This window comes from Geotrypetes seraphini, chromosome 10 (assembly GCF_902459505.1).
Source record: "Geotrypetes seraphini chromosome 10, aGeoSer1.1, whole genome shotgun sequence".
NCBI lineage: Eukaryota > Metazoa > Chordata > Amphibia > Gymnophiona > Dermophiidae > Geotrypetes > Geotrypetes seraphini.
Genome location: NC_047093.1, coordinates 4,359,525 through 4,386,508, shown reverse-complemented (window position 1 = coordinate 4,386,508; position 26,984 = coordinate 4,359,525). Strand labels below are relative to the sequence as shown.

Here is a 26,984-nt window from a genome sequence, read left to right as displayed (position 1 = left end):
AAAGGGAGAGCTTTAGCCAATCTTAATGCTAATGCCTTAGTTAAAATTTTTCCATCCACATTTATTAAAGAAATTGGTCTATAATTTGAAACCAAAGTGGGATCTTTATTTGGCTTAGGTAAAACTATAGTTATTGATTCAGCCATAGTACCTGTAATACAACCTTTATTTAGTTGTGTCTGATATAGTTTTAATAAATAGGGCATTATAATGTTTTGAAATGATTTATAAAACTCCTCTGTATAACCATCTCCACCTGGAGCGGATCCAACCCTAAGGGATTTCAAAGCTGTATCTAATTCTTTTAAGGATATTGGTTCTTCTAAACTTCGTTTTATATGTTCAGGAATTTTTGGTCCTTTTATTAACTTTAAAAAATCTAAACCATCCTTTTCCTTTTTCGAATAAGGCTCAGAAGAATACAAATCTTTATAAAATTTTAAAAATTGTTTTATAATGGGATCAATTTGAGATAAAATTTCACCATTCTCATTTTGAATAGCAATTATTTTTGTTTTTCTTTTTTTCGCTTTAAGATAATTTGCTAGCATTCTTCCTGCCTTATTCGAATTTCCATAATACAAAGCTTGCTGTACAAATAAATCTTTTCTAATAATTTTTGAAGAAATTTCATTATATTTACCTTTAGCTTTTAAAAGTTCTTGTTGTGTCAAATAATTCCATTTTTCAATTAATTTTGATTCTAGAGACTTCACCACTTTTTCCAATTCTGTAAATTGTTTTTTTTCTTTTTTTATTTGTAATGCTGAATAAGAAATAATTTGTCCTCTAATATATGCTTTAAAAGCATCCCACAAAGTCTCTATTGAAATTTCTTCTGTATCATTAATTTGAAAATAATCTTTTATTTTTTCTAAAAGATTTTCACAAAAATCAGTATCTGTGAGCAATGTATTATTTAATCTCCATATAGGTCTATTTCCATTCTGATCTATTATTTTAATTTCAATCCACACTCCGGCATGATCAGATAGTATAATTGGATCAATGACAGCCTGTGTGACTTGATGTACTAATTGATTAGAAACAAAAATGTAATCTATTCTAGAAAAAGAATTATGAACCTGTGAGCAAAACGAAAATTCCCGACCATCAAAATGAAGAATATGCCAAATATCTTTTAAATCACAAGATTGTACCAAATTATCAAGGCCTAGTGATTTTATAAATCTTCTCGGACTTTTATCCATCAGTGGATCCATAACAGCATTGAAATCCCCTGCTACTACTAGATTTGAAGTAGCAAGTGGAAGAATTAATTGTTGCAGAGTTTTAAAAAATTAATTTTGGTTCGAATTAGGGGCATATATATTGAAGAGCGTCATGGTGGTATTTCCCATGTCCATTTCCACATATATCCATCTTCCAAGAGGATCAGCTGCCTTAAATTTAAATGATAGAGATGTGGTGTACCCGAATAGAGAATTTATTATTATCTTTCAAAACGAGCCTTATATAGGGTCTGACTCCCTGGGTTTTTGGCTGAAGCTAAGTACTACTTACTTTTAAAAGATATATAATGATGGGAAGTTCATTTGTAGCATTTTGATATTTATTCTTTAAGAACTTTCACAAAATAGCAAGAAAAAATGAAAATTTAATTAAAAATTAAAAATATTTTTCATAACTTGTAGCCAATGATGAGGCACCACAACATGCTTCCCGCGGTATAAAATAGTATATGCGGTGGAGTGGTGGGGCTGAGGCTCGTTTTGAAAGATAATAATAAATTCTCTATTCGGGTACATCACATCTCTATACTTTGAAGCATTGTACCTGATATATTTCACTTATAAATCTGCCATATACTATTTGCTTAAATTTAAATGAAGCAGAACATTTTTTATTTATTAATATAGCAACACCAGCTTTTTTTCCTATTGCTGAAGAAAAGTAACATTGTTTGACCCAATCACCTTTTAGCTTTATAGATTCGTTATTTGAAAGATGGGTCTCTTGTATGCAGCATATATCAGCGTTCTGTCTTTTTAAAAATAATAATGCTTTTTTTCTTTTAATCGGGTGATTGAGACCATTAACGTTTAAAGATATTATCTTAAGATCCATTATGCATTAATATAATTTGTAATGTAACATCCCAATCATCAATATTTTTTTTAATCTTTTTTTCCCACATATAAGATAAAATAAAGAATTACCTATTGTACACAGACCCTTGAAATTTAATACCCACCTATTTCCTCCCTCCCCACCCCATACATATACGAATACTTGGAAACGCAAAATTAGATCAGGTTTAACATCACTCCTTACAAGCTATAAAATATTTTAATATCACAAGCTCCATAGTATTAATGTAAATACTACTATTAAAATTCAACAATTTATATATCTTTGTTTTCTTATTTATATGAATACTTTTATTTATTTATCTAAATTTTGTTGTGTTCAGCTAAATTAAATATATATAAGATATTTTGAATTTATAAAAAGGATAAGATTATTAGAATACTTTAAGCAAACATTTTATCTTTTATAAATTCAATCATTCATCTCATTCATTATAATTTCTATTCTATGAGATACATTCATCTAAAATTAAAAGGTAAAAATTGTGAAAAAAAAAAAAAAATTAAAATCTATCATAACCCATTCTCTTACTCATTCTTATTCCTATTTTAATAGGTCAATTGAAAACTTTAATGATTTTTACCCATAAACCTTTTTCTCTATATCCGGTAAAGAACTGTATCTTATAGAGAATGGATTCAGCTTGTATCTGAATCATAAAACATATTCTTACTATGAAGTTATTATTATTTTCTTTGTAAATACAGTTTATTTCATTCTATATTTTATATCTAATATTAAATATATTTTCATTCCGTATAGTTCCGTTGGTATGAATGCCTTTTTTTTTTTTCCTTCAAGTTTCCTCTTCTTCCTCCGTAGACGTGATGACGTGAAAACAACCTTTTTTTTTTTTTTTTCATTTCCGGTGTAGTTCATTGGTTGAATAGAGATTTCCTGTAAATGCATGCTTCTTCGTGTTTTTGTTCGGCAGTGTCATAGCAACCATCATACCTCGGGTATTTCTGTGTCTCTGAGGACTATATGGCAGGGAGACATTCACCTCGCAATCCTCTCAGTCTATTTGAAATCCGACTCAATCCTCCAACTCCCTGAGTCGTGCAGCAACACACAGCATGAAGTCAACATTCCGCCCCTCCCCCATGTCAGCCACTCCTCCACACTCTCACCGAGCCAAGTTCCGTGCTCGTGTCATCGATCTTTCTCTTTTTTAAAAGTAAGTTGGAAGATTCTATATATTCAAATCAGTTAATTCAAACTGTTTTTTTTCAAAGTCTATTTTCAGTAACGATTTAAAATAATATGAAATATAAACACAGTCATTTGGAAAAAAAAAAATATCAATCTTGATAAACTTACTCAGCGTTTTATTTAAGAAGTCATTGGTTGTTCACATTGTTCTATATATTCTGCTAATTTCTTGTAATCTGTGAAGTTTTGTGTTTTATTTCCCAAAGTTACTTTCATAATCGCTGGATATAGAAGTCCATATCTTGCTCCTAGTGCTCTTAATTGAGGTCTTAAATCCAGTAGTTGTTTTCTTTTTAAGGCAGTTTCTCTGGCAAAATCCGGTACAATGTGTATACGTGCATCTTGACATCTTAAATTTTTATTTTCTTTAGCCAGTTGACATATTTCAGCAACATGTTGGTATCTTAATAGTTTAAATATTAAAGTTCTTGGACCTTTTTGTAATGTTGTTTTTTGTCCTGGTATTCTGTGTGCTCTTTCAATTTCGAGAGGCACTTTGGATTTAAGAGGCAGGATTTTTGGAAGAAATTGTTCCAGGAAAGTGATGGGATCATTTTTTTCCACTCCTTCAGGCATCCCTATAATTCTTAAATTATTTCTTTTTTCCCTATTCAAACAATCTTCCAAGTCTCTCTTCATTATTTCCATTTCTTTCCAAGCTTTTTTATTTTGCATGACTTCAGTATGTACCTCTTCCGATTTTTCTTCTAAGTGAGTTATTTTGTTATCTATTAGGTCCACTCTTTTTGTAAGCATGGCTACGTCGTCAATTGCCTTTTGAAGTTGTTTTTTGATATCTAAAACGATATCTTTGATCTGTCTTATTTCCATCATCATGTCTGTTTCTCCTTGTGAAGGCAGCGGAACCTTTGAAGGTGTCCCTGGTTCAGGCTTTGATCTTTTATTACTGCTTGTTCCTGATCCTCCGGCTCCTGTATCGTTTTTATTTTGTTTGCCCGATGCCATTTTCTTCTTATCCACTGTTTTTTCAATGAATAAATCGATTTTGAAGCTTTAAATTTGAAATATTAGCTTGTCTGACATGGAGCACAGCTATTAACCGACCATTTGCCTGCGTGTCCAAGTTCTAGAATCTAGAACAGTACATTTAAATTTTGAAGTAAATAAGCCAGGGAGACTAAGTATATGTTAAACAATATCGGAGATAAGGGAGAGGAATATTTATCTTCAGTAAACACTTCATATGTTCTATATTTCAGGAACCCACTAAACCAATTTTTTACATTACCCCCGATCCCAATTGAATCCAAGCAGCTTAACAATAGATCATGGTCCACTAAATCAAAAGCGCTGCTCAGGTCCAACTGCAGGATCAGGGCACTAGTACCAGTGCTAAACAGAATAGTAAGCTGATTCCGCAATGATGCTATTACTGTTTCTGTGCTATATCCTGAATGGAACCTTGATTGACAATCATGTAAAATATTAAATTTATCCAGATATCTTACCAATTCAGCATTTACCAGCCCCTCGATTATTTTTTCAAACAGCGGAATACTAGCTACTGGTCTATAATTATTTTCACACCTAAGTGATTCCTTAGGATTTTTTACAATAGGTATAATTATGATTCTTCCTAGATTTTGTTCAAATTGTCCCTTTTGCAACTGAAGAATAATTCATTTATAAAGATGGGTTCTAAAAGTAAATGATGCATTCCTCAATACATTTCTCGGCAAGTTTCTAAACAACAATATTTTTTTGCATGTTTTGAATATAATTTACAAAAGAAATCGCAATCTGGGATAGCAAATTGTTCCCAAATCATATCTGTCCTAACACCCTCTAATTGTCCTGTGAAATGTGTAGAATCTGTAAAAAAAAACTGTTTGTAAGCCACTAATTTTATTTTTAAAAAATTCCGCCAATTTATCGGCAGATGGGATTGTTTCCTTTTTTGAGCGCTTTTTGGAATCATTCTCAAAAAACCAATGAACCAATGTAAGACAGTCATACAGTCCCCCCGCTCCCCTCCCCAGCACTTCATTAAACTCTCAGAAGCAGAAGGAGCTTCACCAGTGCAAGACCTCCCCACAGGGTTTTCTGGGCTCTAGGAGAAGAAAATCTGTTCCTTCTTTATCTGATGAGTTACAGTTGAGCAACTCTGCTGTGTCCACTCTGTTGTTGTCACCACCTTCCCCCTCTTTCCTTGAAAGGTTTTGATTAAGGAGCAGCTTAGTCCTGTTTTGTTCTTTGCTCGTTCTACTTCCTTTCTTATTCTACTGCATGGAAAAAGGGGGGGCTGGAACAAGAAACAGAGGCCTCTGAAATAAGAAATAGATTTGATGAAATGGCCTCACCTATCCCCCAAGCATGATGGGACTTTTACTATTTTTAAAGATGGGAGGGGGTATTTTTTTTTTGTATGGTTCTATTCCCTTATGAAATATTGGTTGGGTGGGATTTTTTTTTAATGTTGTATGGATTTTGATTGATTATAAATGCATATATATCATTTGTTCAGATACTGTACTGTATTTTTGTTAGTTTTAGAAACTCAATAAAGATTAAAAAAAAAAAGATGTGTTTGATAACAGGAAACTAGAGAATGATAATAGTTATGGCCCTCACTAAGTCTGGAAAGTGGCACAGAATTGCATGCTCTCCAAGTAATACAGAATGCTGCATGATCGGAGGGTTATGTAAATAATAGCATGTGATGCCAGTGCTAAAACAATTACACTGCTTGCCAGTGCAATTTTGGGTGCAGTATAAAGTATTATATTTGCTTTATCAAGTCTGTTTATCAAGTGTTGCTCTGGCATTTTTGAAAAATTCCATCCAATTCTATCCATGCAGTAACTCATTGTGGAACCCTCTTGCTATGTATCTGAACTATTGTAACTCTTTCCAGCAATTCAAACACCAGTTGAAGACTCATTTGTTTGTTAAGGCTTCTCTTTAAAGATCTATTAACTTATGATGCCTGTATTTGGGAACTAACATCTGTACCTTTTGTATGTGATGTATGCATTAAACCGTAAGCAGGTTATAAATTTGTACAGTAAATAAATAAATAATCCTCCTACAGGTCAGGATAGAAATTGGAAGGGGAGTGAGAAAAAGGGCTGAGGGAGTCTTATTTGTTTTTAGCTGTATCTCCTGTAATCCTCAGAGAGTTGATGTTTATTTCAGAATGAACTAGAAGAATCAGCAGAGCTGTCAGAAATGAGAGATGATGTGATTTCTCATGTGGTTAATGTCATGAAACAAGCCCAGGACTACCAAATGTCTTTTGAGAAATATTCTTACTTGTGGATGGATGACCAAGCAGAGTTCATGCAGCAGTTCCTGACTTACGGCTACGGATTCTCAATGGAAGAAATGGAGTCTCTTGCAGAAGAAGGATTACCATGCAATCCACCCACACTAGATCACTTTAAACAACTGGTAAAAGAAAACATTTGTTCAAATGTAGGAATGGGGACTCTCATAGCATAGGTGGTGATCCTTTACTGCGGCTAACCGCGGGTGACTGCAGTATATCTGTTCACCGCCGGCATGGGAACAAACCTTTTCACCACTCCGTAGAGCGGTAAATAGCTTTGCTTCCATGGGGAACACCACCCACCACAGCTCCCTGATATCCCACCATCGCAGGTCCATCAGCTCAAGGCCCTCCCCTCGTGGGTCCAGTGGCTTCTGCTAAGCCCCCCCTCTCACTTGTAGGTCCAGCGGCTCCAGCCCACCCCCCGCTCATGGATCTGGCAGCTCCAGCCGACTTCCCTCCCTCCCTGCTGCTGGCACACACCTTGCAGAGCAATCCGGTCTCTACACAAGGCTGATGGAAGGTGCTTGGGCCTTATGGCACAACTTCCTTTTTTCGCAAAGAAAGGAAATGACATCGTAAGGAGGAGTCTGGCAAAGGGAAAGTTATGAGTATTGTCGAGCAAGCCTGTGTTCGATGGCTTACTCTGCAAGATTTGTTCCAGCTGCAGGGAGGGAGGGAAGCCGTTTGGACCCAACAGACCCACAAGCTAGTGCTTCCCGGTCTCACTTTAAAAACTAATTACAGCCTGTGGAGGATCATTGGTGCACTTTCTCTCTGCTACAGTCCCACCCCTTCTCTGACCTAACATCCTGTTTTGGTCTGGGGTGGACTGCGGCAGAGGGAAAGTGCACCGGCAATCCTCTGCAGGCCTTAATTAGTTTCTATGAGGCATATGAGGGGAAGAAATAATGGGTCTGTAAACAGAGGAGAGAGAGTTAGTGGACTATGGGATGGAGGGAGGGAAAAGAAAGGGAGAGAGGGAAAAGAAAGGGGTAGAAGTTGGATCCAAGGGGAGGGGGGGATAGGGAGAAATGATAGACCCTGGGGTGGTGGGGAAGGAGGGAGAGATGCTAGATGAAAGTGTATTTGAGAAAAAGAGAGATGGTGGATCTGGGGATGATGGGATCCATTGCTGCTGTTTCATTCTTTGGGCCGCTGCCAGCGAGAGTGAAGTAAACATGCTGCCTTCCGCAGCTGGAAGCTTTTCCTCTGCTACTGCTTCCTTGTCCCACTTAGGCACGAAGCAGTAGCAGAGGGAAAGCTTCACTCACACTGCCGGTGGCCCAAAGAGCTCAAGAGTACTGCCTTATTGGATCCCATGGAGGAAAGAAACGCAGGGGGGGGGGGTCACTGGAGGATCGCGGGGGAGGGAGGAGTTGTCATTAGAGAAATGCTGGACTGTGGGGATGGAGATGAAAAAAAGGAAAAATGCCAGACCTCTGGGGGAGGAAAGAAAAAGGGAGGACAGAGATGGAAAATGGATTTGTGAGCATGGAGAAAGAAGAAAATGTCAAATGGGCAGGAGACCCTGGCAAGTGAGTTAACAGATAAGAAAGAGAAACCAGAGCCTGGGACCAACATGATTTGAATAATGATCAGACAAGAAAAGGTAGAAAGATAATTTTATTTTCTATTTTGTGATTAGAATATATAAGAACTGAAATGTTTATCCCACTGGTGTTGGTGTTAAACATGGGTAGGGCTCAGGGCAGAAATGGGAAGGGACTCCAAAGCCCTCTACTATCCCGTACCATCTTCAGCTTTCAGCAGGCTTAGGGCTTTCTCTAGCCAGGGGGCAGTTGCTCTAATTGCACTCTTTGGCTTAACATCCCTGGCATGTGGGATCTTTCTATTTTGTACAGTAATCTTTTTATTTCTTTGATGTTGTACTATATGGAAGGTGTGACTTCTTGGGATTTTGGTTTAATTCATGTTTATCATTTTTGGCATTTGCGTTCTGTATGTGTAACAGAAGTATTCTGTTAGGATGAATTTTCTATGTAGCATTCAGTTTTCCTGATAGTGGAGAGGAGATAGGTTATTGCTGATTTATATTGTTCCTTTTTATACTTTAATAAAATGATCTCAATATAAAATAGCTATTCAGGACTTGTGTGGATGGGATCAGACAGAGTCTGGGGGGACGGGACAGGGACAATTCCCCCCCCCCTCTCATTCTCTAGTAGAGCTGTAGAAGCAACCTATGGACTGGCTAAGGAATGTCTGAGCAATAGGCTTCAAGCATAGAGCAGAGAAGAGCAACGGTCTAGGTCAGACAAGGGGGGGAAGTGAAGAACCGGCAGAGAAAAGAAAGAATAGACATAGGCCTTGATAGGTTGTGAGGGAAGTTGAATGCAAGCTGGGAGAGGAGGGATGGGCTGAAGAAAGAGAAATAGATGAGGATAGGGAGAGATTCAAAGAGCAGGGGTCTGATAGGCTGAGAAAGAGGATCCAATTGGAGGGAAGAAGAAAGGGATGAGACTAAGAAGAAAAAAAGTAAGAACAGGCAACAAAAAGATATGTTTTAGAGTTTGTGCTCATGGTTTGAATCTATCAGCCGCTCCCCATAACTGAGTGAACCCAGAATCACTGGTCGAGAGATACCCAAAATTTACTCAGTCCAATTAGTAACATATCTGCTCTTTTCTTCCATCCTTGCAGTCACTGGGGTAAATAAGGTATATAATTTGAAGGATGAGAAAAGGGAAGGAGATTGTGGAAACGTGGAATACCATGAACTGAAAAATCTCCCTCTGATAGTGAGAGAGATTGAACTGGGGGAGAATGGAGAGTAGCATTGTTCCCATTCCACACACAAATGAAAAATATGATTCCCCCATTACATCCCACAGTGGGGGCACTGTGCTGTATCACAGCAGCAGCAGAAAGGAAAGGGGAAGAAATGGGTCTGGCTGAATTGCTGAATCCTTGTTCAGCTACTTGACCTGGATGCTCGTTCCTTGGTCACAGTGGCTTAGTATGCCCTGAGCTGCTAGAACATGTTCTTCCACTCAACGTGTAGTCTGTGAGGCTTGGCAAAGAATCTGCTGTGGACATTGCAGTCAGGGGAAGTGGATGAGGACCCAGACCCGGAAAACAGGAATGTGTCTGGAGCCATGGAGCGTGGGGCAGGTAAATGAAGTCACAAATGAAAGATGACTTACATCTATAAACAAAAGTGTCACCTGTAGAGGACAGCGAGGAAGCATTAAAGGGATGAGATAGGATAAGTGAGGGAAACGGAAAATGAGAAGTAGAACAGGCTAAAAATTTAGGGAATGAAGCAGGCAAAGAGCTATTTAAATTCCCTGCAACCAAATAGAAAACATCAAATTATGCCTATGCAAGGGAAGAAAAATTAAAAAGTGCAGAGGGAGTGGGGGGAAGGGGAAAAGAGTGTGGTGAAGATGAGCAAAGGGAAGAGAGGGTCTGGTTGGAGAAAAGTGCTATAAATGACTTGAATGGAGAGAGAGAGTGGCAGGACCTTAGCTTTTGATTTGTACACATTACCTGGTCATTCACTACTAGATATATTTTGTTTTCCCTTTTTTTTCTTTTCTAGGTGTGGGTAAATTTTTTGTGAGCTATGAATTCAATCATTTTTAAAAGTTGTCTCCTATGTCTCGCAGGAGATCATAGTTTAGAAATATAGAAACATGATGGCAGATAAAGGCCAAATGGCCCATCCAGTCTGCTCATCCACAGTAATCATTATCTCTTCCTCTCTCTGAGAGATCCTACGTGCCTATCCCAGGCCCTCTTAAATTCAGACAGAGTCTCTGTTTCCACCACCTCTGTAAAAAAAGTATTTCCTTAGATTACTCCAGAGCCTATCACCTCTTAACTTCATCCTATGCCCTCTCATTGCAGAGTTTCCTTTCAAATGAAAGAGACTCGACTCGTACGCATTTATGCCACGTAGGTATTTAAACGTCTCTATCATATCTCCCCTCTCCTGCCTTTCCTCCAAAGTCTACAGATTGAGATCTTTAAATCTGTCCCATACGTCTTATTATGAAGACCATGCACCATTTTAGTAGCCTTCCTCTGGACGGACTCCATCCTTTTTATATCTTTCTCTTCCTTTTTTTTTTTTTTTAATATAATTTTTATTGTAAAAGCAGTCAAATACACACATCCGTGGTCTGGCAGACGACCACATAACAGTTTCCAAGTTTATTAAGTATTTTTGATTTATCGCCTATTCAAAATTCAAGGCGATGTACAGATAAATAAAAATTTTTGGTAACACACTTACAATTATTAAATTAAACAGATGAATATCTAAAATACAAATATAACATTACATTTAAAAGGGTATTTCAACAGATATAACAACAAAGTAAAACAATAGGAAATACAGAAGCTTCATAGCAGAGGAGGTGTATTCATAACGTCCGTCATGAAGGAACATACAATCGATGGAATGAAAAGGAAGAGTCTCGCCACAATGAGTCTCAAAGGCGCCCCCGAAAGGACCCTCCTCAAGATAATAAAGACTGCAAAAACATTTTTGTCATTATTAGAAACCCCTCACCCCTCACTCACCCATCCATCCAACAGACATAACTATCCAGCACAAACAATCCACACATTTCACAACAGCCACCCGCCTAGCACTCCACATACATACCACAATCAACCGATCTCGAGAGTCGCGGGCAAGTAGGCCAAAGCAGGCCCCAATCAAGGAGTCGCCCATACCTAAAAAAGGGGACCATATTTAAGGCAGGGCTCTGGGAGCTGTGGAGTCAGCCGCAACTTGAAATGCTCTCCACAGGGAAACATATACTACTCTATCACGTCCAGTAGATGCCGCATGGGATTGAACTTCAAAAGTAGCGAGCTCCCGCATGCGGTGGAGCCATTGGGTGAAGGATGCGGACTCAGGCCCCACCCAATGTAAAAGCAACAGCTTCTTCACCATTAAGAGTGCAGTATACAAAAACTTCTGATACGGTTTGGTAAAGCCTGCGGCGGATACGTCCTCCATGTCACCCAACAATAAGAGGCCATAAGACCGGGGAATGGTCCGGCCGATGAGGCCCTCAAGAAAAGGGAGAACCTGGAGCCATAGGGCTGCATGAGGGCACTCCAAAAACATGTGCAGTAGGGTGCCCCTCACTCTCTTACAATGAGAGCAAATGTCATCATCCCATAAACCCATGGCATGTCCCTGAGCCCTAGAGATGTAAGTCCGATGTAATATCTTAAATTGCATTTCCCTAAGGTCCATTGATCCCGTGAATTGAATAAGGTTAGTAAAAAGTTCCAGAAATTGAGTCTCGGTGTAATCAAGAGCTAAATCTCAAGACCACTGGGCCACAATCCTAGGCAGATAAGAGGGGGGAAGCGCATTTTTGAGTAGCCTGTACCAAGTGGATAAAGTATTTGTCTGAGAAGGTAAGAGTGCCAAGTAAGAGTCCAATTTTCCCAGTGCCCAGGTCTCTCCCCACTGTCGAGTAAGGGAAAAATAGTAACGTCTGACTTGCAAGTAGGCCCAGAAATGCGAAGCCGGGAGATCCCATCGGGTCTGGAGGAGTGAAAACGGGGGAAAGTCCCCGAGGTTTCATCAGAGAGATGTCGCAAGCTGACACAGCCCCGGGAGTCCCACAATTGAAACCCCGTGGTGCCCATCCCCGGGAGGAAGTCTACATTACCCACCAGGGGCAAGAAAGGAGAAGCCTGTGGGGCCCGCCCCTGCTCCTTCCGCCACCACCACCACGCCCGGCGCAGCGGTTTCAGGAGAGGGAATCGGGAATCCACCCCCGGGAGAGACCGGGGGGACAAATGCAATAAAGATACAAAGGAATGAGGAGCGCACCACGCCTGGATCCATCCCGATGGTGAATACCTATAGTGGCCAGAGATACCCTCATGGACAAAGCGCATTAGGGAAGCAACGTTGTATCTGCGAATATCAGGGAGATTTAGGCCTTCTTTCCCAGAGTCTAGGGATAAAGTAGCAAAACTGATGAGAGCCCGTCTTTTGCGCCACAGGAAAGAAAGAAGAATAGACCGAAAGACTTGGACATCCTTGTTCAGGATCCAAAGCGGAATCGTTTGAAGCGGATATAAAAGCTTCGGCAGGAGCACCATTTTGAATAACGCCGTGCGGCCCCACAGGGAGAGGGGTAAATCCTTCCACTTCTCGCATAGAGCACGGATAGCCTCAATATGATGGAGAACATTGTATTGATAAAGAAGATGAGATTGGGTGCTCAAATAAACGCCAAAGTATCGCATGGGTTTCCGAACCGGCAGAATCGGTAAAGCGTCATGCCATTGCTCATGTCTATGAGAAGCCAGAGGCAGGAGTTCCGATTTGGCACAATTAACCCTAAGTCCCGAGACTTTCCCAAAATCTTGAACAAGAGAAAGAGCCTCCGGTAAGTGTGATGGTGCGTTTTCCAAATATAACAGAATATCGTCCGCAAATAGATTGATGCGACTTTCCTTGGCTCCAACCTTAATACCGAGAAGAGAAGGATGAGATCGAATTTTAACCGCTAAGGGTTCAATAGCCAGAAGTAAAAGTAGCGGGGACAGAGGGCACCCCTGGCGAGTACCTCGTGCAAGCGGAAAAGAGGAAGTAAGTTGTCCATTAATAAAAAGCTTAGCCTGAGGCAAAAAATAAAGACCACGCACCCAGTCCACAAACGTGCCTTCCAACCCATAGTGCTCCATAACCCAGAAGAGGTATGACCAAGATATGCTATCAAACGCCTTCTCCATATCGAGGCTCACTATAGCCGCCTGGTTACTTCCCCCTCTACGAGAGTAAATGGCCATCAAAGCTCTCGTGAGATTCATGGAGGCATATCTGCCAGGCACGAAGCCCACCTGATCTTCATGGATAAGGAGGTGGAGATAGACATTCAGGCGTTTAGCAAGTAACGCAGCTAACAATTTTGCGTCTTGATTAAGTAGCGATATGGGCCTATAAGAGCCCACCTGGGACGGGTCCTTACCCGGCTTGGGTAACAAAACTACATGTGCCAGATTGTAGTGGTCCACACCTTTTTGGGAGTGCAATGAATTAAAAGCAGCCGCCAGAGGGTCAGATATAACGTCAGACAGAATCTTGTAGTATTCCGGTCCGTAACCATCCGGCCCGGGTGATTTAGTCAATTTAAGGTCTTTAATACCCAATTCCACCTCAAGACGAGTTATGGGAGCATTCAGAGCCTGAACTTGAGTCGGCTGGAGCCGGGGAAGGACGATATCACCGAAAAAGCGGTCTCTATCCGCGTCCGTCGAGGGCCGCTCAGCATACAGATCTTTGTAATACGATACAAATTGATGATGTATGAGTGCTTCAGTCGTATGTGTGTGACCCTGCGTGTCGGTAATAGCGGTGATGACTTGTCGCTTACGATAGGGGCAGACCAAGCGCGCCATCAGCCTCCCAGCTCTTCCCCCCCACCGATGTAAATTATAACGACAAAAATACAGATCCCTCTCCGCTCGCCTTGAGAGAATCGTATCTATTTGCTGTCTAAGTGTACGTATGTGGATATGATCAGCCTCCTGCAGAGTCCCCTGGTGGCGCCTCCGCAGCTGTTGGAACTCGCCCGACAGCAACAGCAGTTCCGCTTCCAATTTCTTTTTCCTCCCCACGACATACGCGATAACGAAACCCCGTAACACTGCCTTGGAAGCCTCCCAGAACAGCCCAGGATCAATGTCAGGATCAGAATTGGTATTGTAGTAGTCCAGCCATTTTTCCCTAAGGTATCTACGAAAACCAAGATCTTTAAAGAGGTGTCCCGGGAAACGCCACGTCCGATCTGAAGAGTCAGCTGTAATTTGAAGAGAGAGTGTCATAGGGGAGTGGTCGGAAAGAGGAACGTCCTCTATCTCCACAGCACAAACAATGGGCAGCAGGTGGGAGAGAGCAAGAAGTAGTCAAGACGAGTGTAAAGATTGTGAGGATTGGAATAAAACGTAAAGGTACGCTCCGTGGGGTGGAAGAGACGCCAAATATCTAATAGTCCTAACTGCGTGGTCAAAAAGTTAACTCCTTTACCCATGTGGTCCTTAGGGAAGCGTTTAGCTGGCGCACAATCTTGGGAAGGATCCGCTGTTATGTTAAAGTCGCCCCCCATGAGGATTTGGTAACCCGGGTACTGTGTCAGCCGCGACATCAACCCCGAGAAGAAACAATGATTATATATGTTAGGGGCATATACATTACAAAATAAGTATTGCCGTCCCCAGAGCTCTCCCAGCACTATGACATATCGGCCCTCTTTATCCTGGATAACCTTATGCAATTGAAACGGGAGTTGTTTATGGACCAAAATGGCTACCCCCCTCTGACGAGTGTTGTAAGAAGAGTAGTACACCTCACCCACCCAATCCCTCCTAAGTTTCTCGTGTTCTACATTTGTGAGATGGGTCTCTTGTAGGAAAGCAATATCGATACGTTCCCTGCGGAACCAGGAAAGTATTTTTTTCCGTTTGACCGGGGAGTGGATCCCATCCGCATTAAGGGATGAAAATTTTAGATTAACCATTGTCCACCCGGCCTGGAATGATAGGAGCAGAAAAGACAGTCTGATAGTGATAGAGGTAGAAGAGCCCCCCAGCAAGGCCCTCCCCCCGCTCAGCAGCAAAGGGATCATATATTAGCAAATGAAGGAAATACATAACTACCCGCGCTCTCGAGACTCCACACATACATCCCCAATCATACCCCCCCCGATACACTCCCCCCCACCCCCTCACCTCCCAGCCACCACCCCCTCCGAACTGACCCACCTTCCATCACTCTACCCATCCCGGAACCAGTGTAGAACCAGTGCCCCGCACCCCCTCCCCAGAAAACAAAGTGCAGCATGATATTAGAGGCAGATCTAGATATTGTTGCTATCACAGAGATATGGTTCAGTGAATCACATGGATGGGATGCAAACATACCGGGATATAATCTTTTTAGGAAGGACAGAGATGGTCATAAAGGTGGAGGAGTAGCTCTCTATGTAAAGATCAATATCCAAGCGACCGAAATGCAAGGGACCTGGGGAGAGGAAGAAGCGATATGGATTGCTCTGAAAAGAGAAGATGGAACTTCTATCTACGTGGGTGTAGTCTACAGACCTCCGACTCAATCGCAGCAAATTGATAAGGATCTGATTGTGGATATCCAAAAGTTTGGAAGGAAAGAGGAGGTTCTGCTGTTGGGAGATTTCAACCTGCCGGATGCGGACTGGAATGTTCCGTCTGCGGAATCGGAAAGAAGTAGGGAGATTGTGGATGCCTTTCAAGAGGCTCTGCTCAGACAAATGGTGACGGAACCCACAAGGGAAAAAGCGATATTGGATCTGGTCCTCACAAATGGAGAGAGTATCTCTAATGTTCGAGTGGGTGCTCACCTGGGTAGTAGCGATCATCAAACGGTTTGGTTTGATATAACGGCTAAAGTGGAGAGCGGCCGCACGATACTTAAAGTCCTAGATTTCAAACGTACGGACTTTAATTCAATGGGAAAGTACCTGAAGAAAGAGCTGTTAGGATGGGAGGACATAAGAGAAGTGGAAAGACAGTGGTCTAAGCTGAAAGGAGCGATAAAAATGGCTACGGACCTTTATGTGAAGAAAATCAATAAAAACAAGAGAAAAAGGAAGCCGATATGGTTCTCCAACCTAGTGGCTGAGAAAATAAAGGCGAAAGAGTTGGCGTTCATGAAATATAAAAAAACCCAAGAAGAGGAGAGCAAAAAGGACTACAGGGTGAAACTGAAAGAAGCCAAGAGAGAGATACGTTTGGCGAAGGCACAGGCGGAAGAACAAATGGCTAAAAATGTAAAACAGGGAGATAAAAATTTTTTCAGATATATTAGTGAAAGGAGGAAGATAAAAAATGGAATTGCTAGGCTGAAAGATGCTGGGAACAAATATGTGGAGAGTGATGAGGAGAAAGCAAATGTGCTAAACAAATACTTCTGTTCTGTGTTCACAGAAGAAAATCCTGGAGAAGGACCGAGATTGTCTGGCAAAGTTACACGAGAAAATGGAGTAGATTCTGCGCCGTTCACGGAGGAGGGTGTTTATGAGCAACTTGAAAAACTGAAGGTGGACAAAGCGATGGGACCAGACGGGATCCATCCCAGGATACTAAGGGAGCTCAGAGAGGTTCTGGCGAGTCCTATTAAAGACTTGTTCAACAAATCTCTGGAGACGGGAGTGATTCCTGGGGATTGGAGGAGAGCGGATGTGGTCCCTATTCATAAAAGTGGTCACAGGGATGAAGCAGGAAACTACAGGCCGGTGAGCCTCACTTCAGTTGTTGGAAAAATAATGGAAGTGTTGCTGAAAGAAAGGATAGTGTATTTCCTTGAATCTAATGGGTTACAGGATCAGAGGCAACATGGCTTTACAAAAGGTAAATCGTGCCAAACGAACCTGATTGAATTTTTTGATTGGGTGACCAGAGAGCTGGATCGAGGACATATGCTAGATGTAATTTACTTGGATTTCAGCAAAGCCTTTGATACAGTTCCTCATAAGAGGCTGTTGAACAAACTTGAAGGGCTGAAGTTAGGACCCAAAGTGGTGAACTGGGTCAGAAACTGGCTGTCGGACAGACGCCAGAGGGTGGTGGTTAATGGAAGTCGCTCGAAGGAAGGAAAGGTGACTAGTGGAGTCCCTCAGGGTTCGGTGCTGGGGCCAATCCTGTTCAATATGTATGTAAGTGACATTGCTGAAGGGTTAGAAGGAAAAGTGTGCCTTTTTGCAGATGATACCAAGATTTGTAACAGAGTAGACACCGAAGAGGGAGTGGAAAATATGAAAAAGGATCTGCAAAAGTTAGAGGAATGGTCTAATGCCTGGCAACTAAAATTCAATGCAAAGAAATGCAGAGTAATGCATTTGGGGATTAATAATAGGAAGGAACCGTATATGCTGGGAGGAGAGAAGCTGATATGCACGGACGGGGAGAGGGACCTTGGGGTGATAGTGTCCGAAGATCTAAAGGCGAAAAAACAGTGTGACAAGGCAGTGGCTGCTGCCAGAAGGATTCTGGGCTGTATAAAGAGAGGCGTAGTCAGTAGAAGGAAGAAGGTGTTGATGCCCCTGTACAGGTCATTGATGAGGCCTCACTTGGAGTATTGTGTTCAGTTTTGGAGACCGTATCTGGCGAAAGACGTAAGAAGACTTGAGGCGGTCCAGAGGAGGGCGACGAAAATGATAGGAGGCTTGCGCCAGAAGACGTATGAGGAGAGACTGGAAGCCCTGAATATGTATACCCTAGAGGAAAGGAGAGACAGGGGAGATATGATTCAGACGTTCAAATACTTAAAGGGTATTAACGTAGAACAAAATCTTTTCCAGAGAAAGGAAAATGGTAAAACCAGAGGACATAATTTGAGGTTGAGGGGTGGTAGATTCAGGGGCAATGTTAGGAAATTCTACTTTACGGAGAGGGTGGTGGATGCCTGGAATGCGCTCCCGAGAGAGGTGGTGGAGAATAAAACTGTGACTGAGTTCAAAGAAGCGTGGGATGAACACAGAAGATTTAGAATCAGAAAATAATATTAAAGATTGAACTAGGCCAGTTACTGGGCAGACTTGTACGGTCTGTGTCTGTGCATGGCCGTTTGGAGGAGGATGGGCAGGGGAGGACTTCAATGGCTGGGAGGGTGTAGATGGGCTGGAGTAAGTCTTAACAGAGATTTCGGCAGTTGGAACCCAAGCACAGTACCGGGTAAAGCTTTGGATTCTCACCCAGAAATAGCTAAGAAGAAAAAAATAATAATAATAATAATTTAAATTGAATCAGGTTGGGCAGACTGGATGGACCATTCGGGTCTTTATCTGCCGTCATCTACTATGTTACTATGTTACTATATATCTATATAGTCAGCACAAGAACAACAAAAGTAAACAAACACGCTCTTCAAATGTGGCTATAAACAGAACATCCATCCCGGGTCTTCACAGCAGGCTGCAGAGGAAGAGAGTCATGCCCCCTGCACGATGAAACGGACCCGGATCCCCCAGAAGGGGCTCAACAGGTACAGGTGGAAGGAATATAGCCATGGGATGTGTAAGTCCAGGAGCCACAGTCCAGAGGCCGCCAGCTTCCATCTCTCTGCGGGCCCCGGCCAAAGGATACCATCCCTGCCCTGACAGCAGAGAGAAAGCCCGCTACCTCCCTGGTGGGCGAAACGATACGTCAATCAGGCCCGTACCGGATCCCTCAACTAGCCGGCAGTCCCTCCAGGTATGAACGAAGCGCTGCTGGAGTATCCATCATGACCACGCCGGTGTTAGTTTGGATGCGCACCTTAGCAGGATATTGAAGGGTGAATTTAATCCCTCTGGCATGAAGCTGCGTGCAGTAGGGCGCCAAAGCCCTTCGTTTCTCCGAGAGCCGGATGGAAAAGTCCTGAAAGAGCAGAAGCTTGGTGCCGTTGTAATCCAGGGAGCGGGCTCGTCGATATGCCTCCAAGATACGGGCCTTAATCGCATAGTTGAGAAATCGGGCTATAACAGGATGTGGTCTGGCCCCCTCAGCACGTGGCGCTCCTATGCGGTGTACCCTTTCCACATGCACCGGCCCAGGGAAGCCGTGAGTCCCAGGGCTTGAGGAAACCACGTGGCCACCAGGTCTCCTAGCTCAGTGTCCCGGACCGACTCCGGCACCCCTATGAGCCTTAAGTTATTTCGACGGCTGCGGTTTTCAGCCTCCTCAGCCCGATCATCCAGCTGCTGGATTTTTGCTTCCAAGGCCGCCAATCGCCCATCCGCCGTGTCCGCCCGATCTTCTTGGGCCGAGATTCGCTCCTCAGCCTGCTGGAGACGCGCAGCGTGGCCTGCAATGCTGTCTTTTACTTCTTCCAGCACAGCATGCAGTTTAGACAGCTTTTCATCCAGCAGTTTAGAAAGATGGCAGACTGAGACCGAGATCGGGCTGGGGGCCGCCATTTTTTCTGGCTTGACTGACATCTCTTTTCCAGGCCTCGGGGTCCGTATCGGCATGCCGGCCGATCGTGGCTGATCTGCGTGCCTCCGAGCGCCCACACGGAAGCAGGAGAGAGCCCGAAGTGAAATAATATAAATTCAGCGCGGTACGTGCCGGCTATCAGCAAGTTGTGCGGCGGTTTCTGGGGTAAGGAGCGGAGCTCGATCTACTCGCGTCCGTTCAGCGCGCTAGAGTCACGTGACCCCCATATCTTTCTCTTCCTATGCACCCTAGCATCCTTCTAGCTTCCGCCGTCACCTTTTCAACCTGTTTGGCTACCTTAAGATCATCACATACAATCACATCCAAGACTCACTCTTCTCTCTTGCACATAAATTCTTTACCCCCTAAACTGTACCGTTCCCTCGGGTTTATGCAGCCCAAATGTATGACCTTGTATTTCTTAGCATTAAATTTTAGCTGCCAAATTTCAGACCATTCTTCAAGCTTCACCAGGTCTTTCTTCATGTTATTCACACCATCCGGTATGTCTACTCCAGGGGTGCCCACACTCTTTGGGCTTGCAAGCTACTTTTAAAATGACCAAGTTAAAATGATCTACCAACAATAAAATAAAAAAAAAAAAAACCCAAAGCACACTGTACGCATAGAAAATGCTAATCATCATTCCTATTCCAGGGTTTTTCAAAGAGGTCAAAGCAGATGATTCTATGCATTGTCACCTCAGTAACAACCATACAAAAATACACAAATATACCCCTCTCCCTTTTTACTAAACCACGATAGCAGTTTTTAGTGCAGGGAGCTGCGCTGAATGCCCAACGCTGCTTTTGATGCTCATAGGCTCCCTGCGCTAAAAATCTCTATTGCGGTTTAGTAAAAGGAGACCTTAGTGTAAAATATAGACAGCAGATATAAATTCAGACACATTTTGATCACTAAATTTAAAATAAAATCATTTTTCCTACCTTGTCTGGTGATTTCATGAGTCTCTGGTTGCACTTTCTTCTTCTGACTGTGCATCCAGTCTTTCTTCCCTTCTTTTAGCCTGTATACTTCCTCTCCTCCACACCTCATACCCTCCCCCAACTTTTCCTTCCTCTCTCCCTGCCCTTTCTTTCTCTCTGCCTCCCTTTCTTTTTTTTCTGTTTCTCCTTTCCTTCTGTCTCCCTGCCTGCCCTTTTTCTTTCTTTCTTTCTTCCTGCCCTGCCCCAAGCCACTGCCACTGCCATTGGGGACCAGGACCCAAACTGCCATCGGGGACCAGGCCCAATAACCACCACCAATAACAGGCCCGAAAGCTGACTCCGCCCCAAGCTCTCCCTGCTTCAGCCGACCAGCATCGCGATCGACCTATTGGGGGAAATGCTGCCGGGTCCTGCCTTCACGGAAACAGAAAATAGGCAGGACCCGGCAGCAAGAAGAGGAAATGCTTCATTAACCTGTCTCCCGCCTTAGCCCGTAGCGAACGCTTGCTTCAGGGCTCTCAACATGTGCGTGCCGGCTTCCCTTCTCCTCCCCCCCCGGACATAACTTCCGGTTTTAAAGAGAAGAGAAGCCGGCACGCACACGTTAGAGCCCGGAGCATAAGTTCGCTACGGGCTGAAATCTCCAAGCCGAGTTTTTTTTTTTAATGTTCAGCAGTGGCGGCAGCAGCAGATGACAGCTGAGCGGTCCGCCCAGCTAAAAGGCCCTAGGGAGAACACAGAGGAAGGCTGATCGGCCCGGTAGATCAGGATGGCAACACGAGTCTATCACGGAGCCCGGGATGGGCTCCGCGATCGACTACGTTGCCTTCCTGAGCTACCGGTCGATCGCGATCGACGTATTGGGCACCCCTTGTCTACTCTATTGCAGATTTTGGTATCATCCGCAAAGAGGCAAATCTTACCCGACAACCCTTCAGCAATATCGTTTATAAAAATGTTTTTAAAAAACAGGCCCAAGAACAGAACCTTGAGGCACACCACCGGTAGCATCCCTTTCCTCAGAGCGATCTCCATTGATCACTACCCTCTGTCGCCTTCCACTCAACAAGTTCTTGGCCCAGCCCATCACTTTGGGACCCATCCTGAGGGCACTCAGTTTATTTATTAGACATCTGTGTGGAACACTCTCAAAGGCTTTGCTAAAATCTAAATACACCACATCTTGTGCACATCTTCTATCTAATTCTCTGGTCACCCAGTCAAAGAAATTGATCAGATTTGTCTTACAAGACCTACCTCTAGTGAATCCATGTTGTCTCTGGTCCATAAACGTCACCATGCTCTGTTTTTAAAGCGTTTCCATTAATTTGCTTCCCACTTTTTCCTTACTTCTACTTTTGTGGAGAGGGACCACATTCGCCCTTCTCCAGTCCTCTGGCTCCATTCCCAACTCTAGAGACTCATTGAAAAGGTCAGTGAGCGGAGCCACCAGAACTTCCCTAAGATCCTTCAGCACCCTTGGATGTAGGATATGATGTGATCTGTCCTTCCTCCTGCTTTTTGAAGAGCAGTTGCAAGGTAGCTGTTATTCCATCATCGTCTTGCAAGTCGTCATTATACAGAATAATAAGCTTTTAGAAGTGTATACCTTACTGAGTGCAACACAACAAGCTTTGCGCCGTCGGATGCTGTGGCTGATATTTCTATATATAATAGACCTAATATGTCTATCTGGAATAATCCAAAACTCAGATGTAATGGCAAAGCCTTCTCTTGGAAAAAGTGGCAAAAGGCTAGAATCTGGTTGTTAGATCAATTGATAAATTCAGATTCGATCATAGCTTTCTCATCATTATGTACTCAATATCCACTACTTCACTAATGCCACTCTCAATGGTTTCTTTTGATCTCCTCAATATCTAATGCAGGGGTGTCCAACCTTTTGGCTTCCCTGGGCTGTATTGGCCGAAAAAAATGTTTCTGGGGCTGCACAAATGCGCAAATGCTGCAGCAAGGCAGAGGAGGGAGCCGGCAAGATGGTAAACACCCGGGGGCAGCAGAGGAAAACACTGCATCAACCGGGGCCGCACAAAATACTTCATGGGGCCGCAGGTTGGACACCCTGACTAATATTTCACTACATTTTGATGATAAAGCCTCTTTGAATACTGTTCAGCATTGGTGCAAGTTAGTTTTTTCGGTGGTAAAGCTGATTCTATTCTCTACCACATTCTACGGAATCATTACGCCTTCTCTTCCCAATCCATGAAACACTGGGAGAATATGCTATCTACACCTATACAAGATATTGACTGAGAGCTCCTGTGGTCAGTGACGAATATGCCTTTGATGTCTTCCAGAGCCTCACAGTCCATATTTTATGTTATGTGGCATGCTATCTGGACTCTGTTCCGTATATGGAAAGCCAGACTCAAATTGGATCCCAAATGTTGGCACTGTCTTGAAGTTGATGGCACACTTGATCATATGCTGTTCCACTGCAAAGCCGTCCATCCCTTCTGGTCCCGTTTCTGGACTACCATCAAAGCTGTTACCTCCTGCACCTCTGAACTAACTTTCGATGTGCTTATTATCCGATCTCAACATCCATGCTTTGCTCATTCTGACTGCCCTTCAAAGTTGATTGATGCCATGATTGTAACAGCCGTTATGCATATTCTTAAAAATTGGAAATCAGCCTCCTTGCTAGATTACACCTTCTGGTGGAACTCATTCTGTCTTTACAATAAATATGAATCTTATGCTCTTGAAAAACGCTGTATTTCTAGACTATCTTTACAAACTTCCCATCCTCTCTCACCATGAAAATTCCTGGATCGTTTTATACAATCTGGTTAGTTGACCACTCCTGCTACCTGTTGCCTCTTTCTTTTTGCTACCCTTTTCTTTCCTTCCTCTCTTCACATACTATATTTAGCCTCCTCTCTTTCGACTTAGCTTGACATTGTTTAGTTACATGGGGCTAACTGTACAGTGGAATGTAGTTGTTCGTCTCAGTCCCTTTTCTCGTTGACTGTACTTTCACTGTTTTTGTGGTTTATGTCCTTTGTTATCATCCCCAAATTTCCAATAAAAATTTTTTGAACTGAAAAAATAGAAGTGTCGATCCTACTGATGTCTCCATGGTATTCTAACACTTGGGAAGAAGAAAAATGGAACTGAATGCAATATCCATTCACTCTGTTAAAGTGACTTTCCTTCTACACAGGACCCTATCAGATATGGAAAGCTTAAAGGGGTCCCTTGATGAGGCAGAACTCTGTGTATAAGACGACATTGAGTTGATGGTGATGCTGGGGTCAAAGTTCAATACCGCTGCTGGTTATAAGTAAAAGAAAAGTTTTGTTCAGGTGTGTTTTGTTTTAGGGGATAAATTTGGAAGAGAAAGGAGTGCTTCATACTCTAGGGCAGGGGTGTCAAAGTCCCTGCTCGAGGGCCGTAATCCAGTCGGGTTTTCAGGATTTCCCCAATGAATATGCATTGAAAGCAGTGCATGCACATAGATCTCATGCATATTCATTGGGGAAATCCTGAAAACCCGACTGGATTCCGGCCCTCGAGGACCGACTTTGACACCTGTGCTCTAGGGGGTTTGTTGATGCATTTGAGCCACACATATCAACTGCATACCTCGTATTCTGCCAGGGTCATTATGCTCATGTTACCGCCCTCCTCAAGTCACTTCATTGGCTCCCTGTCCACTTCCGCATACAGTTCAAACTCCTCTTACTGACCTCCAAGTGTCCTTGATCTCTCTCCTCTCTTTTCTCTCCCTATAATCCGCCTTGGGAACTCCATCGGGTAAATCTCTCTTGTCTGTATCCTTCTCCTCTACAGCCAACTCCAGACTCTGTCCCTTCTGCCTTGCTGCACCGTATGCCTGTAACAACCTACCTGACTCAGTATGATGGGCTCCATCTCTGGCAGTATTCAAGTCCAGGCTGAAGGCCCACTTTTTCGAAGCTGCGTTTTAAGTTTTAACCCTACCAATTTGTAAAACATCACATTTATTTGTCATTCCCTTGCTACATCTTCTCCTTTTTATTTCTCTACATGAGCAGCATATTACCATTTTTGTCCAGTGTGTCTTTCATTAGATTGCAAGCTCTTTTGAGCAGGGACCATCTCTTGTGTGTTTAATGAAGAAGCAAGTTAAACAACGTAGACTCCATCACAGTTTTCCAAACAGTCCCCAAGAAGGATTATGGTAAGGAAATGAAATGAAATATAAAAGGACAAAAGAGTTAATATACAAGTATTGTATTAAATGTTGTTTTCACTAGATTTGGGTGCTAAGGAGGCAATTTAGCAACATCAGTGGTTTTGGAAATGGTCTTCATTGTGTGCGTGTGTTGCATCAAAACCATAAAATATTTGTAGTAAGATCTTCTTTTTCTCTTCAGATTGATTCCTATGAGGATCTCTATGAAGAGGTATCCAAGATTGAAAACAGTAAAGTCTTCGATGGCTGGTTTCAGGTTGATTGCCGTCCTTTTAAACAAGCAGTTTTAAATTTAATCAAACGCTGGAGCCTTATCTTCAAACAACATCTTGTCGATCATATTAATTACAGGTAAACCTGAAGACCTTATAGAGTTATCTAGGAACTGTTGTTCATTCTTGAGGATGAGACAATGACTTCTTCTTGGGACAGCCCACACAGGTGGTCCCATGCTGAAAACCACCTCCTTGACTCTCTTAATTTCATCAGTGATGGAGTAAGATGTCTCAATTGACTTTCCTTACAGATAATGGTGCTAAGAAATGGCTGCTAGAATGTCGTACCTGCACTTCAGCAGACCAAGTTTCCAGAATCTGCAGGGCAAACGATTAAGAAGCAGAAATCTGCTCCCCTCCTTAAGCAACTCATAGAAGCTGTGGCCTTAAAAGGCTTACTGACATGCAGACTAGAGACTAACATAGGGACAAATTATTTCCCGTCCCCGCAGGAACTCAATTTCCCCGTCCCTGCCCTGTTCCTGTAAGCTCTGCCTTAACCGCACATGATTTTAAAGAGTTTGAGGCTTGTGCAGATGAGGACAGAGCTTGAAGGAATGGGGACAGGACGGGAAAATTAGTTCCCCCGGGGATGAAGAAAAATTTGTTTCCGTGTCATTCTCTATTGCAGACTGCTAGAGTCATGCTAATTACTCTTCCACTTCAGTAAACCCTAGCATAGGATGGATGTCCAACTCTGATTGCAGAAGAAACGTCCATGTCCAGGTTACAGAAAGTTGTTCTATAAATCACTGTAGGTGTTTTTCTATACCCAAAGGGCTCACAATTAAAAAGAAAATTCCAAAGTGCTGCAGTGGTTTGAGCTGGTGTTCTTTGGCTCTGTACTCTGGTTCTTAGCTGGCTGCTCTAGCCATTAGACTGCTCTTTCACGGTAATATTGGTGTGGTCACTTTATAATATGGTTCTTCCATGTCCCTTGTTTTGCCCTGTTCATAGTTCGGACATTCCAGTTTGTAAAATGGATGTTCACACTTGGACATCAGCGCTTGGACATCCATTTCTCATGTATTTTAGAAGAGGCTGTATGTTGGCAGATCTAGTTCTAAAATACAAGAAATAGACATCCTTGTCAGATGTACAGATTTGGAGGTCCATGTTTTGAGTTGGATGTCCTTTGCCAACTAATAGAACTGTAGTTAACATCCTTAAATATCAGTTTTGTAGAAGATAATTCACATGAATTACCTTCCTCAAATTAGTGATCTACATGTGAGCATCTATAAGTCTAAAAATTTGGTGTAAAATAAATTTTGTGTAGAGCAGTGTCTCTCAAACCTTTTTAGCTCTGGCACACTACACAGAGTAAATATTTTTCATGGCACATTATAATTATAAAATTGCAAAACCAGCAAAAAATTAAATTTGAGAGTTATTTATTTAAAGTTCTTTCAGCCACATATCATTTAATTGTAACAATAGTGAAACTAAAGTAGATAGAATGGAATTGCTAATCCATGCGATGGATGCGCTGGTTTTTGAGGGCAAATCAACTCAAAATGCGGCTCGATAGTGGACAAGCAAATATGCATTTCAGCATCCACCATCTGCAGTCGTTCTCTTTTTTTTATTTAATTTCTGTCAGAGCTGAAAATCCAAGTTCACAAAGATAAGATCCAAATGGTAAAAAAACCTTGATTGCTTTGTTGCTCAAGTTAGGTTAACTATTGCAGGCAAAATAAAATTACTTGCCATTAGTTTTCAAGGACCAATCACGTCAAAGAATGATGTTTGAGCGATTGAATCTTTACACGCACAGACGCACACCCAGAATCTCTTTGGGGCACAGTTTTGAGAGACACTGGTGTAGAGGAATCTGACCTCTTCACATTCAGAAGTTTGTGTTCAAACTGGGGAATAGTGATGAAATACACTGCACAAATTTACACAATAAAATTCTTAGGTTTACAAGTTTGTTTGTTTTTTTAAATAAATCTTTATTGAGTTTTCAAAGCTAACAAAAATGCAATACA

The 26,984-nt window shown here is 42.4% G+C and overlaps 1 protein-coding gene across 2 annotated transcripts in view; it reads left to right on the top strand.

Annotated features, from left to right (window-relative positions):
- Window positions 1-26,984, top strand: part of DNAH17 (dynein axonemal heavy chain 17) — a 954,442-nt gene that overhangs the window by 253,152 nt on the left and 674,306 nt on the right. The window contains exons 1-3 of one of the 2 annotated variants that reach the window (XM_033960181.1): window positions 3,011-3,289; window positions 6,481-6,735; window positions 24,900-25,069. In XM_033960181.1, the coding sequence (XP_033816072.1) occupies window positions 3,020-3,289; window positions 6,481-6,735; window positions 24,900-25,069 (695 nt within the window). In that variant the 5' untranslated portion in view covers window positions 3,011-3,019. Of the gene's footprint in view, window positions 1-3,010; window positions 3,290-6,480; window positions 6,736-24,899; window positions 25,070-26,984 lie in introns of those variants that run through there. The other variant, XM_033960179.1, reaches the window with a different exon arrangement.